This window comes from Phalacrocorax aristotelis, chromosome 2 (genome assembly GCF_949628215.1).
Source record: "Phalacrocorax aristotelis chromosome 2, bGulAri2.1, whole genome shotgun sequence".
NCBI lineage: Eukaryota > Metazoa > Chordata > Aves > Suliformes > Phalacrocoracidae > Phalacrocorax > Phalacrocorax aristotelis.
Window position 1 is genome coordinate 3673439 of NC_134277.1, and position 14764 is coordinate 3688202.

Sequence of the window (14764 nt, forward strand, 5' to 3'; positions counted from 1 at the left end):
TCTTGTTCAGCCTGGCATGGCTGTAATTCCTGCATTAATCTCTCTTGTTCTAAAATTTTGTATGTATTCTTATCCACTCCCATGTTGGGGGGGGGCTATTGACCACTTAGAGATATGCTTAATAACCGACTTAGTCCATTGGTCATTGGAAATCACTAGCTGTAGCCCTGTTACACCTGAGGCCAGTTAACTGAGGGCTATCTCAGAACAGCCCACCTCATTCAGGGCTGTATTGTCTATTATACAGCAGTCAGTGGTCTCTGGGGCGGGGGTTGGTACTCTGGGAGAGTCGATCCACCCATTCATGTGTTGATGGCGATAACCAAATGGTAACCATGACCACTGCTCACCCTTATCGTATCCACGTGTGACATCTCATCTGCTTTTAGCTGCTAATCCCTCTGGGCTTGTCTGGTACTTGCCTGGAGACCAGCCTACCTTAGTGGTGACACATTGAACCCAGCAAATGGAAGACAGATGGGACAGGTCTACTGTGATCAAAGCCCCCTCAAGAGATAATGGTTACAGAGGGCTCATAGTTGATGATTGCCTGAAATTCCACTGCTATCATCCGAGAAAAATCTCCTGTAGCAACCAGATTGGCCCTTGGCTTTCCAGTCCAGGAAGGCTCAGACCAAGCCCCCAAAAAATCCTATCGATGTTCCTGCACATAAACATATTGTAAAATGGCAACAACCAACCAGTGTGAACAAATGAAAACCAGGAATGAGGGAAGACACACAAGTGAGAAAGAAATACTGTGCTTGATATCCAGGCTGGAAACATGTAACCTAAAATATAAGAAGGAAAGTAATCTGAGCATCAAATACACGGTGAGTGAGAGGATCTGAAGCTTGTGCATCTGAGCTGCATAAAGCACTGCTGGCTTTTCACACCCAGCCCCAGGAGGGTTCAGGAGCAGTACACCATGACTCTGAGAGCACCCCTGGGTTTTCCCATTAGCACCATGTGAACCTCTCCATGGCGCAGAGCTCCTCGGAGTGCTTGAGTCCACCAGATCAACCCTCTGTCCCACCACGCTGTGGCACAAACTTGTCTAGGGAGGAATCAACCTTATCTGAGCTGAATGCATCCATGCTCAGGAGGCAGGGAGGTTTACAGACCATTTGAGGTCAGGGTTTAACACATAGGGGACAGCCTGTATGTCCAGTCTGGGCCGTATATGCGATCTACAATCCTTTTTGATGGCAAGGACTGGGACAGCTGCTGTACTGAGCTGATAGCAAAAAATGGTGGAAACATAAGGCAGGGGTCACATGTGTGCAGGTTGCCACAAGCCGTCATGAGGACAGCATCCCAGGACTGGTGGTGCCAGGAGGCACTGGGAACAGTTAAGGATGCCTAGTCTGAATCCATGACTTAAACTCTCTCAAGAGCAAGTGGGAATAGCTGGACATCACTGGAGTCCTCTCACCTCAGGCAAGTGTCTAAGGTGCAGTGAACCAACTCTCAGAGATACCTGTCTCTCCCCATGGCTGTAGGGAGCCCAAGTGACAGAGTGCACTGAGGAGACGGTGCTTTGGAAAAACCAGGGCTGCTTCCCCAATCCTTGGAGCTGGTCCAGCTGCTGTGCAAAGCTGCTGAAGCCAATGAAGACCCCAGAGCAGGTCGGGAGCAGCACAGTGCTCTTTCCCTGCGTGGGAGAAGCCACAGACCCACCGATCAGTCAGGAGCTCCAGTGGGAAGGGATGAGCTGTAGCTGCATTTTTAGCAGCGACACCTCATGACATGGGGAATGTGGAAGCAAACCTCGGATGGCAGCACACGCCGAGCAGCACAGTGAAAAGGAAAACAAGTCAGGACTCAAGGGTAATTAAAGGCAGAGCGGGGAAAATCCCAGCTGGTAGCCCGACAACGCAAGATTAAACTTAGGACAGTGCAGAGCTAATGCAGAGGGAAGGGAGAGAGGAGGATGGGGTTGTCCAGCCCCAGATGTCTGGGAACAGAGGAACGTTTCTGAAGTTTGACCCAGTTCAAAGATCAGTGCTCATTGTCTCATCCCGTCACAGATAAGCAGCGCAGCAGAAGAGCTGATGATGTGAGCTCCAAAAACAGCTTGTGATTATTTCCCTGCTATACTGGTACCTCCCAGATGCTGCTGGAACCTTACCAGTACAAAAGGGCTTCATACCAGTATAGCTCCCTCCCTCGTCCCACTTACGTAGATAACCCTCATGGCACAAAGCACTTTTATCATATATCCATGCCAGGGTAAGGGGTTATGTGGCTTTAAATACACTAATTTCTTTGCGTAGACTTAATTAAATCATTAATTAAATCTGTGCCATCACTGAGTGTCAGCCAGCCCAGCGGGTCCATAGCAACAGAGATACAATAAAACAGATTAATGTATAAGTTTTACCATAGGTATAAATAATTACAGCTACTCTGCTCATCCATGTCTGTCACAACTAATTTGCTTCTTCATGAGCTCCATGGGAAGAGCTGGACCTGAACCAGCCATCTGAAGCCCCACGGGGCTTCCTAGACATCCATGGGCATGGAAGCAGGACACAAGACCTGCTGGAGACCTCAGCCTTTCTGGAGCACCAGCTCACGGCCAGGCAAGTTGTCCCACTGTAACTCTAGACTTCAACATGGGGGTGTTGAATCTCAGCAGACCTTAGCAGGAGACCTTCAACTCACAAAAAGGTACCTGTGTTTAGATGTCCTAATCTGAGTTGAAGCCCATTGTTGCGCTCCCTTTACTTCTGTTCTGCCTCAGACACTCTCTCTGTCACCAAGATGTGGAGAAGATGGATTTGTTAATGATGAGGTGTTCAGAGACTGTGCTGGTGCAGCCCATGCGCGTACTGCAGACAGAGCAGAGCCATCCCTCTCCCAGGCTCCCCGAGCCTCCTCCTTTAGCGAGACTTTTTATGTAACTTCCAGGATAGGTCTCATAACCCACACAGGGGTGTAAATAAATAGCACTATCTTCATTTTTCATCCCCTTCCAGACCTCTGAAAACTGACTCCAGAGGAGAATAAAGGACAAACCTGTGCAGAACAGCAGCCCTGGGAGCAAGCTGGCTGGAGTCGGGGATGCCACAAAGCCCACATAAGACGCTCCCTTATTGCATCTTTCCAGCTTTGACTTCACAGTCTATTTTTAGCACAGCAAAAGGTTTAGCAGTTTCAGAGCAGCTGGTTTAGTGGTGTCAGGGTAGAAGGTCCCAGCCCTGCCATTCATGACCCAGAAGGCAGATTCGGATGCTTGATTCATCAGAAGCTGTTTCCCCAGCGCAGCGCCTGAGCCGATGGGTCACACGCGTCTCCTGTCATGGGATGGCAGCAAAGCTCCTGCTCCCCCCGCCGTGACTCATGGGCTGACAGACCCTTCCTGAAGCATAGAGGCTGGAAGTACAGCTGTTCCCCCATCCCCCTCCCCTCCTCCTTGTCCAATGTGTCATATTAAAGGGTGATCGGCTTACACATGCTCCAGTATGGATTCCTTAAGCTTTGTAACGCTGTGCCTATATATAAAGCCCTACGCTGGAAACTGAAGTACACAGACAGCTGCGATACTAGCAAGCATTTCACATTCCCAGTGTGCTGACGGTCTGGAAGCAAGGGAGACCCGCGAGCCCTGCTTTGAGTAAGTTTCTTTGCCAACGGCTCAGGTATAGAGATATTCATAAATACATATATATATATAAAAGAAGGATTGTGAAAAAAAGGAGCGGTTACTCTTCACCATGGGTTTGCCTTTTGATCAAGTGGAAGAACTGCGTCTCTACCAGCAAACTCTCCTCCAGGATGGACTCAAAGACATGTTGGACCACAATAAGTTTCTGGACTGTGTCTTAAAAGTCAAGGGGAAGGAGTTTCCCTGCCATCGGCTGGTGTTGGCAGCTTGCAGCCCATATTTTCGAGCAATGTTCCTCTCTGACATGGAAGAGAGCAAGAAGAGGGAGGTCAGTTTGGAAGATGTGGATCCAGATGTCATGGGCAAGATCCTCCATTATATCTACACCTCCGAGCTGGAGATCACAGAGCAGAACGTGCAGGACATCTTCTCTGTGGCCAACATGTTCCAGATCCCCTCCATCTTCACTGTCTGCGTGTCCTTCTTGCAGAAGCGTCTCTGCCTCAGCAACTGCTTGGCTATCTTCAGGCTGGGCTTGATGCTGGATTGCGCCCGGCTGGCCGTGGCAGCTCGGGATTTCATTTGCGATCGTTTTGCGCTGGTCTCTCGGGATGAGGAGTTCTACCAGCTTTCACCGGATGAGCTTATTGCAATCATCTCCAGTGACTCCCTCAACATCGAGAAAGAAGAGACGGTCTTTGAAGTAGTGATGAAGTGGGTGGGGACCAAGGACCATGAGAGCCGGCAGAAGGCCTTGCCTGTCATCTTTGAAAGCATCCGCTTCCGTCTCATGCCCAATGACTATATCAAGGACCACGTGGAGAAGCACGCCATGGTGAAGGCCAGCCCGGAGCTGCTCAAGAAACTGCAGATGGTGAAGGATGCCCAAAAAGGCAAATTCACTGTGGTGAAGAAGAAGAAAGTGAAGAAAAGCAGTGAAAAGCAAGCAAAAGACAATGTTGTCAATGGAGCAGTAGATGAGGAGGAAGATACAGAGGAGGATGCTCTCCCAGGGATCTTAAATGACACAATGCGCTTTGGGATGTTCCTGCAGGACCTTATTTTCATGGTGAGCGACAGTGGAGCAGTGGCATATGATCCCACAGCCAATGAGTGCTATTTTGCCTCCCTATCTACCCAAATCCCAAAGAATCATATCAGCCTGGTGACCAAAGAGAATCAGATCTTCATTGTTGGAGGACTGTACTACAACGAGGACAGCAAAGAGGATCCCATGAGTTCCTACTTCCTACAGGTACAAGCTTTATCTTTCTTTCGTTTCTTTGACCACTTTGGAACATTATCACTCTTTAGCTTCCATGTGATGCCAGTAATATATGTTATCATGTGATGTTAAAAAAGCCCAACTTGTAAATGAAGGTGAAACATCTGAGTTGTTTTACTAGAGATTCTTTCCTCTGTATTTTTAAGGCAGATCCCACTGAGGGGGGGTGGTTCTAGTCATTGAGGAAGAAGGTTTGAAGGGGTAGGTAATAGGAATAACCCTTCCTAATCCAAATCAAAAATAGGGGACCACGTTGAACAGTGTGTTTGGTCCAGCTCTGGCTGCTGTAGGGCACATTAACCGGAAGGTTGATGGCATTAGGTCTGGGTTCAGCTTTACGTCTTTCAGGTTCCCTCATTATGAACCCACAGCAAAACCCAAAAGTGTCTTTGCCAGGTGCCAGGTACCAACAAAGGGAACAGCTGTAGCTACAGCCACAGAGCAAACACTCCAAGGACACAGGGTATGTCCCTACCTACCAACGTGTGCCCCATTTCCAGCGCTGTTCTTGCCCCTGAAGGTGTGCCAAGTCCAGCTCAGGGTCTCTGGCCATTTCTATCATGTGTGGGAGAAACCATGGTGTGACATCTTTTGGGATCCTCCATAAGAAACGTCGCTGTTCTAACTCACCAGTAACCAAAGCTGTAATCAGATCAAGCTGCGCACAGGCAATCTGAGCCCCGGGCCTGGGCTGTAACCCAAGAGCACCTTCCCTGATGACAGCTAACACAAGGTGCCTGCCCGTCCTGCTGACCCTGTAGAAATCCAGTCTGTCCTTCCCCCCATACCCAGAAATCCTTTTGTTCTTCTCCCATGGCTCACATATCCTCCTTCTGAGAGGAAAAAATAACATGTCCAGGCAGAAAGGATAAAGTAAGGGTAGTTCCCAAGCCAAGACATACAGCCTTGATCCCTCTATTCCCTCATTGCACGGGTAGCTCTGTACACTTGCACCACGTGTGCAGGGACCATGCTTGTCCTCACCTGGAAAGGGGCAGGCTTTGGAGCCTATGCAACCTGTGTAAAGCCTGTGAAATGAGAAGTCAGCAGGAAGAAACCGCAGCCCTAGAAAGCAGGGTGGAGGAGGAAGGCAGTGGGAGCGCACGGGGAAATGCTGCCTGAGATACAGCCGTTTGCACTGGACAACGGATGACAACAGTGGCTGTGGGCAGCTCCATCACCCACCTGCACAGAGCAGGTAGACGGGCTGCTTTGTATTCAGCTCAAACCTATGGCTAAAGATCAATGCTCCCCCCGTCCAGTTGCTGGCCAAGCAAGGTAATTCACTGAGGGGCTGTGCGGGTCCATCATGTCCTGGGCTGTTTCAGCACGCCTGCAGCCAGCAGGTCAAGGGAAGTGATTGTTTTTTCCCTTTTTCGTACCCTTGTGAGACTGCGTCTGGATGCTGTGTCCAGTCTGGGGCTCCCCGGTACAAGGGAGACATTGAGGTACTGGAATGAGTCTAGCAGAGGCCACCAAGATGGTCAGGGCTGGAGAACAGGAGGTACAAGGAGAGGCTGGGCTGGGTCTGATCAGCCTGGAGAAGGGGAAGGGAAGATCTCATTGGTGTCTGCAGCTCCCTAACAGGAGGGGACACAGGAGAGGGATGCATACTCTTCTTGGATTTGCACAAAGATGGGACAAGAAGTAATGGCCAGGAGTTGCAATAAAGGAAATTTCAGATATCCATGAGGAAAACCTTCCCAACAGAGGTGGTGGAGTAATGGAGCAGGGTCACAAAGCCTCTATCCTTGTAGATATTTAATATTTGACTGCACAAAGCCCCAGCTATCTGCCTTAAGACCAAAGCTGCACCTGCTTGAGCATGGGAGTTGGGTAAACGACCTTTGGAGGACCCTTCAACCTAAATGATTCTTGTGATCCTAAGCTGCAAACAGCACGATTTCTATATTCAGCTCCAAATTTGCCACTGACTCAGCAGCAAATGCCTTGGGCATTGTGTGGCTGTCTTTAGCTCCTTCCCCACAAGAAGGGGACAGTGGTCCCTCACAGCTCGCTGTAGCGCTCGTGCACGGGAGGTGCGGACAAGTCCCAGGGCTGGAAGGTGCCATCAGTTTGCTAAGGTGTAGTTTATTGCCATCAGTGCTGTAACATAGCTCACAGTTTCTGTATGAGTAAGAGAGATTTGTGGGCCTTTTTTAGGCTGAAACTTCACACAGACGTAGGTAGGCAGCTGTACAATGGACTCTTGACTCACCATGTCAGTGCAGCAGCATCTTGTACCTTCTGACAGCTTCTGGCCTCCCTGATTTCACATTCTTCCTGCTGAAGTCAGGAGAGTTAGGTCAGGGGTAGTTTAGACTTAAGGACAGACACCAAAATATTAAAATGCTGAAAAATCCCAGAGGCCTTGCAAATTTTGACAGGAACAAAATGATTCCATTGACATTTCAGATGGAAAAGGGTATCTTTTATTTGTCACTCCTAAGATTTATGACCTGAAAACAATGCTGAATCCATCAAGAAGCAGGAAGCATCCTGGTGACTGAGCTGCTCGGGATTGCACTATAAATAACACGTATGTGGACCACAGCTTACAAAGAGACAATAACCACAGGCACCCAGTTGAGGCCAAGTCTTTGGAGGCAACCCAACAAGCTGAAGCTCTTTGGCCCGAGCCCATAGCAAACAGTGCTTCAGGCAATGATGCATCACAGCTTCATCTTGCAGAGTCCCACCAAACTGGCTGCAAGATGTCACTCCAGACTTAACCCACAAAGTCCCTCCTCTGCTACCAAGCTATTTATCGAACATATATAATTATATATGTTCCTTTTCTGGGTTAAAATATACCCTGAATATACATATTGTATATTCACGTGCATACAAATAAATATGCATATGTGTATATATATAATATACATCCAATATGAAATAATAAACCATATAGGTGGCCCATCCACCTTGGTAAAGACCAGTGATAATTGCCTTTTTGGCAGGAATGGTGACACGCCATGATACCGAGTCCCAGTTCGTCCCTTCTTACTCTCACCCTCATTATCACAAGCCTTTGTTGCCCTTGGCAGCTCCAGGGGTGTCCAGCTCTCGCCTTAGAAAGACAGAGAGGAAAGGTCAGTTTATTTATAAAACATCATATAACATGTTTACAATCAAACATTAAGATTTTACAATGCAAACATATGCATTATGTTCACTGAAGACAATAGTGCTCGATACAATAACCGACAAGCTAACTTTTCCTGCTGTGAACCAGCGAGTCTGAGCTCTTTCAATAGTTCATAGTTGCCTTGATACCATTTTCCACCTAGAATCAAAGAATCATTCAGGTTGGGAAAGACCTCTAGGATCATCAAGTCCAACCACCAACCCAACACCCCCATGTCTCCTAAACCATGCCCTGAAGTGCCACGTCTGCAAGTCTTTTAAATACCCCAAGGGATGGTGACGCCCCCACCTCTCTGGGCAGCCTGTGCCAGTGCCTGAGCAGCATGCACCTAGTGGAAATCCCATAAATTTGATGATATTAGCATTAGTCAGTTCCTGCACTTGATCTTTTAGGTGTTGGTATTTGTCCCTCTTCTGCTACCAAGCCACATTAAAAAGTTTTTGCCCCAGTCTATAGTTCCCATCAAGCCATGGTGCCCAGAGAGCCCCCAGCCTCATAACCATCGACATATTTTTTTTCTGGGGGGGGATGAGGCAATGCCTTGATCTACAGATGTCCAAGGAGCTGCAAGGATTTGGCCATCTGATCTAGTGGTGCGGTATGGCTCAGTTTCCCCGTCTATCAGATGAGTCTGGCACACTTTCATCAGCAAGAAGAACTCTGGGCTTTGCAGCACCATCTCAGTCGTGTTGTACCATATGGGGTAGATAGGTATTACGTAAATAGCCTTTGTGCAGATAGACATGCATAAGTTTCATCTCATGAACTCTCACACACACTGAGATGACAGGGACAACAGCAGTATCCTGAGAAGCAGAAGAGGGACACGGTAACAGATCATTTGCCAGAAAGAAGAATTGGTGGGAGAAGAAGGAGCTCAGTGGAGTGAACTGTGTAGCCAACATTGCCAACACCGCACTGTTACCTGGCAGAGATGGAACATTATCAGGATTAAATCCTCACCATCCTCACAGGCAAGCTAAGGAAGTGTGGGTTGGATGAGAGGACAGTGAGGTGCATTGAGAACTGGCTCAACAACAGAGCTCAGAGGGTCGTGATCAACGGGGCAGAGTCTGGATGGAGGCCTGTCACCAGTGGTGTTCCCCAGGGGCCTGTGCTGGGTCCAGCCCTGGTCAACATATTCATCAGTGACCTGGGTGAAGGGACAGAGCGTCCCCTCAGCCAGTTCGCTGATGACACCAAGCCGGGAGGAGCGGCCGATGCACCAGCAGGCCGTGCTGCCATCCAGCGAGGGCTGGGCAGGCTGGAGAGCTGGGCCCAGGGGAGCCTCATGGAGTTCAACCAGAGCCAGTGCAGGGTCCTGCCCCTGGGGAGGAACAACCCCCCGCACCAGCACAGCCTGGGGGGGACCTGCTGGAGAGCGGCTCTGCTGAGAGGCCCTGGGGGTGCTGGGGGGCAGCGAGGTGACCCTGAGCCAGCACCGGGCCCTTGGGGCCAAGGGGGCCAGCGGTGCCCTGGGGGGCATGGAAAGGAGCGTGGCCAGCAGGGCAAGGGAGGTTCTCCTCCCCCTCTGCTCTGCCCCAGTGAGGCCACATCTGGGGGGCTGCGGCCAGTTCTGGGCCCCCCAGCTCAAGAAGGACAGGGAACTGCTGGAGCAAGGCCAGCGCAGAGCTGCCAAGGGGATCAGGGGCTGGAGCATCTCCCTTGTGAGGAAAGGCTGAGAGACCTGGGCTTGTTCAGCCTGGAGAAGAGAAGGCTGAGGGGGGATCTCATCAATGCCTATAAATACCTGAAGGGTGGGTGTCAGGGGGATGGGGCCGGGCTCTTTTCAGCGGTGCCCAACGCCAGGCCAAGGGGCCACGGGCACAAGCTGGAACACGGGAAGTTCCACCTGAACATGAGGACAAACCCCTTCCCTGTGCGGGTGCCCGAGCAGGGGCACAGGCTGCCCAGAGAGGCTGTGGGGTCCCTTCCCTGGAGACATTCACCCCCCGCCTGGACGCGGCCCTGTGCCCCTGCTCTGGGGGTGCCTGCTCCAGCAGGGGGTGGGACGGGGTGAGCTCCAGAGGGCCCTTCCAACCCCTGCCAGTCTGTGGTTCTGTGAAATACTGTGGTGTGTGCTACAGCTGAAGAGGTGCAGGCAAAATTTCTGAGACTGAAGTGCTTCTGATCCTTCAGACTCAGGAGCTATCCATTATAGGTCCAACATAAGACTCTCTTACCCAAATATGACCGAGCTTGTCCCAGGTCAAAGCTTTGGTACAGAGAGCAGAACATGTTCCTGCTGGTACATCTCTGCTCTTAAGCCTTCTCATAAAACTTATGTCATACGATATATGACTGGGATTTGATCTAAGATCCCCATCCTGCACCAGATGGCACGGCACAGGCAGAGGCTGGCATTGTACAAAGTGCCTACTGGGGTGACCAAGCTGCACGTGGGAATGGACTTTGCTCTCAGCCTCTGGACCCTGAGTTCTGCTAAGCAAATGGGCCGGGTGAGCGCACACTAATGGCCATGTGTTTCCTTTCAGTACGACCATCTGGACGCAGACTGGATGGGGATGCCACCCCTGCCCTCCCCTCGCTGCCTCTTTGGCCTGGGAGAGGCGGAAAACTCCATTTTCGTGGTCGGAGGGAAAGAACTGAAAGAGGGAGAAAAGACCTTGGATTCGGTCCTGTGCTATGACCGGCTGTAAGTGTTCGCGTGTGAGTGTGGCTGGGAGGTGGGTGACAGGAGAAGGCAAAGCAGCCACCGTGCAAAACGACTCCAGCCTTTCAGGGACCGAAAGGTTTTGGACACAGGGCTTGAACTCTACATCTAGATGCTGGGACCACTGGGACTGTCTCAAGCTGTGCCCTGGGGCTCCGCGCTGTCTCTCTCCAGCTGCTTCATTTATTGTAATCATATCTCTAGGAGATGGAAGCCGTAACAGGGGTATTATGTTATCAGGGACCAAACTTAGCAAATGCTCATGTGGGATCAGTACAGAGGAGCAAAGGGGTTTTTTTCTTCTGCTCTTGCCCATCGGTTTGGAGGTTTGGTGACCTTCACTGTGGTCTCACCAGGAGTGGCTTTGGACAGGAAAGTTTCTTTTGAAGATATTCATAAACGGCACTGAATGGCCCACTCTGAGAGATATCAGGCTTAATATACAATTATTTTTGCACAATGGGCTCTGACCCATGTTATGTCATGAGCTTTATTAAAAGGCACTGTTCTGTTCCGCACGCAGGAGGCAGAAACATCCAAAGAGAGCTCCTCCCTGCCCCAAAGAGGCAGAACAGCAGGTGTTAACAAGCCTTTGCTTGGTCTTTATTTAGATGTGTGTGCTTCAAAGTCTGTTTTATAGGCAGAGATTTGAAACCCATTTCATTCCCACAGAATGGGGCATTTATCTGCCCTTGCAGGCTCCGGGAAAGGATGTGTCTGCCCTCGCTAAGTGCTTAGGGGGGATGCTTTGAATACTGATTTGAAGCTGGTAGAGATGTGATCAGTACCTCCTGTATTTCTAGTACTATTTAGGTCAAAACTTCAACTGTAACAAACTTAGAGAGGGCAAACTGCTGGGCTGTGGGATCAAATATTTGCCCAGAGTGGCTGGACAATTAGAAAGCACTGAGTGCAGGCATTTCAGTTCTTAGGTAAAATAAAGTGCAGGTCTTAGGGGCTACAACCTACATGTGTGAAAACTGGGGCCAAGTCTAAGTTACATGGACATGGACAGACATCTCTCTTTGGATACCAGTTTGAGGTTTCCAAATCCTTATAGCTGCATCCTCTGCTCAGCTGCCCAGGAGCTAGCTCAGAGCCTTCCCCAAAGCCCTGCATTACAAAATGTGGACACCCTGCGTCCTTTCTGAGTGCTGGCCAACCATTGCACCTCAAAGTGGAAGGTGATGGCCAAAGAATAAATTTGCCCCCATCATCTTGCACCCCTAGGTCGCATTGGTTTTAATTTTTTACATAATGCAGAAATCTCTGTCTCGGCTGTGACTAGCTGGTAATGCTTATAAATGAGGTGAGGTCCTGGGAGAAGGGAGGCTGTGTATGCACAAAGCCCAAAAACAGAGGATGCTGCAGATAAGAATGAGCATTAGCATAAACATCCTGCATATTTTGTTTTCTCTTTTTTTTTTTTTTTAGGATCACAACATTTACTGGTTGAGCACTATCTCATTGGAAACCTCTGTATTTTTGAGATCGTGTTTTCTGTTTGTCAGGGTCTGTGCTCACCTCTAGGTCTGGAAAGTGCCACGTACTCTGGGCCTCACCCAGCAAGCTACAAATCCTTTCACTTCCCATCTTTCCCTGATCCAGGTCCTTCAAGTGGGGTGAAGCCGATTCCCTTCCCTACGCAGTCTATGGCCACGCAGTGGTATCGCATAAGGACCTCGTATATGTCATTGGCGGCAAAGGAAGTGACAAGTAAGTAAAAAATCAAGATAAATGGGGGGAGTCATCCCCTGGACTAGTTGGGGTAAAGAGCTGAGCTGGTACCTCCCCAGCCTGGATGCTATGGGTTAAGGAGGGTTGGATGGAGTAAGAGACGTGGAACCTTCCCTCTCAGCTCACTTCTGTGACTGTAGCCCTTCCCAAGCTTTTAGGAGTCCTACAGGGACATCAGGGAGATGGCACGGTCCTTGCAGGAGAGGGAACATATCATCCCCTTTACTTGCACTAAATAAATGTCACACAGATTGGGAGAGGCACTGAAGAGGAAGAAACCCCTTCACGTTGAGGGTCTCCTGTCTTGGATTTGTGGAGTAGCTTGGTCCTAGTAGTGAAATCCAGATGGGTATTTGCAGTAGGAGTGAAAAACTTCATCAAAACTGACCCCCATCCTGCCCTCCTGCAGGAGATGGGCTCAGCAGAAAAAGCCTCTCTTGGGGAGCATTGCAGCAATTTCTTTGCAAGCCAGAAGTGTGACTGTTTGCAGAGCAAACATGCCATAATCCAGCAATGACAGGTCTCGCTCTGGAAGGATTATAGTCTGAAAAGTGTGAGCGTGCATACATCCATGCACCCTACATTGCTCTCCTGGGGAACAGGGCTTTACTGATGATGCTTCACAGCTTCAAGCTGGATCGGCAGCACTGAAACACAGTCTGACGGCTGTGTGCGTGGTCCTGAGAGGCAGTTAGCTACATGGGCTCCTATCCAGCTGTGTGAACACAATGTCAAGCTTTTGGGACTCCTATCCAAAGCGGGCACACCAGGAGGGGATGTGCCATACACACAAATGATGTCTCCGGGCACGGGCATCCTTTGGTGCAAAGGCAGTCATGCTAATGTGGAAGAGCAAAACCCTTTCCAGAGACCCCAAGCTCTTCCCAGCAGACATCCCCCAACTCCTGCAGCGCAAAGCTGCCCCATAGCAGGCAATCAAGGCTCCTTCTCGCTCTCATCTGTCCCTAGAAAGTGCCTGAAGAAGATGTGTGTCTACGACCCATCCAAGTTTGAGTGGAAGGAGCTGGCTCCCATGAAAACTGCCCGGTCCCTGTTTGGAGCCACTGTGCACAAAGACAAAATCTACGTGGCGGCTGGTGTGACTGACTCTGGTTTGACCAACTCGGTGGAAGTCTATGACATTGCCACCAACAAGTACGTACCTGAGCACACCTTCAGGGCATAGTTATGCAAGGGGCAGCTGCAGGTGTACATTAAACAACTTCCAACCATTTTGGAGTTTGCTTGCAACTCCCAATACCAGTTCCTCCCTGTCTGTATTCCTTGGACAGCTGGGCATCACCAGTGCCACTGCAGTTGGGCTATGAATCATCTCAGGCTCACCTTCAAAGCAGTTTCACCAACTGGTGCAGCCTTTGGGTTCCCTGTAGGGCTGTAGCTTCATCTTGGCAGCTTCACCCAACACAATAGACTCTCTGACTTTGGGTGGGCCTTGCAGCTGCAGTCCCACCGCTGGGACCTGCTGGTCCATGTCAGGTGTGCTTCACAGCTCATCTACTCAATGCAAAATGAAGTTGGAAACCGATATCTCTAACATCCCATGTAGACCGACACAAGTTAGTCTGTTGCTAGTTAATTCAGTTGTTGAGTCCCGGTTCAAGGCCAGCCTTGGCGCAAAGGTGCCCTAACATGTCCCCTCTCTTGGCACGGCAGGTGGGACACATTTACCGAGTTCCCGCAGGAGCGCAGCTCGGTCAGCCTGGTGAGCTTGGCTGGGGTGCTCTACCTGCTCGGAGGGTTCGCCACGGTGGAGACGGAGTCGGGAGAGCTGGTGCCAACGGAGCTGAACGATGTTTGGAGGTGACGATCTTTCCTGGGGGTGTCCAGGGGAGCGTGGGAGGGATGATAGTGAGATCCACTGAGGGAACAGATAGTTTCTGTCTTTCTTGATGCCTTCACTGTGAGATGGTGGTTGTTACCCCAGCACAAAGCTGCAGGGTCTCTGGGTGAGAAGTTTGCTCTGTGCCTTGCTGGAGGGCACATTAGGTGTGATCTCTCCCAGCCTCATATAGCAGCGTACCAGGGAAAATCTGCTCCTTTAGCTTTGTGGCTGCATTGACGTTTTGCCTGGCGCCAGTTCCAGACCTCCCCTTTGGCACGAAGCAGCCAGTGCTGGTGCAGCACATGCTCTCCCTGGGAAGAGCCAGTGCTTAGGCTGGAAATGAGATAGTCTTAAGTGCGAGCAGAGAAGTGGGCAGAAAGCACTTTCTGACAGCTGCTAACATAGCATTAGCTGCTCCTGTCCTTCACATCTGTGGCTCTAGAGCACCCTCAGCAGGCACCTGCTGG

General features: G+C 50.2%; 1 protein-coding gene across 2 annotated transcripts in view; it reads left to right on the plus strand.

The window, feature by feature from the left end:
• Nucleotides 1–3532: 3532 nt before the first annotated feature.
• The window catches only part of KLHL40 (kelch like family member 40), a 29862-nt gene continuing 18630 nt past the window's right edge, over nucleotides 3533–14764 (plus strand). The window contains exons 1-5 of one of the 2 annotated variants that reach the window (XM_075082188.1): nucleotides 3533–4865; nucleotides 10539–10699; nucleotides 12326–12433; nucleotides 13424–13609; nucleotides 14129–14275. In XM_075082188.1, coding sequence (XP_074938289.1) covers nucleotides 3720–4865; nucleotides 10539–10699; nucleotides 12326–12433; nucleotides 13424–13609; nucleotides 14129–14275 — 1748 coding nt within the window. In that variant the 5' untranslated portion in view covers nucleotides 3533–3719. The remainder of the gene's footprint in view (nucleotides 4866–10538; nucleotides 10700–12325; nucleotides 12434–13423; nucleotides 13610–14128; nucleotides 14276–14764) is intronic. The other variant, XM_075082189.1, reaches the window with a different exon arrangement.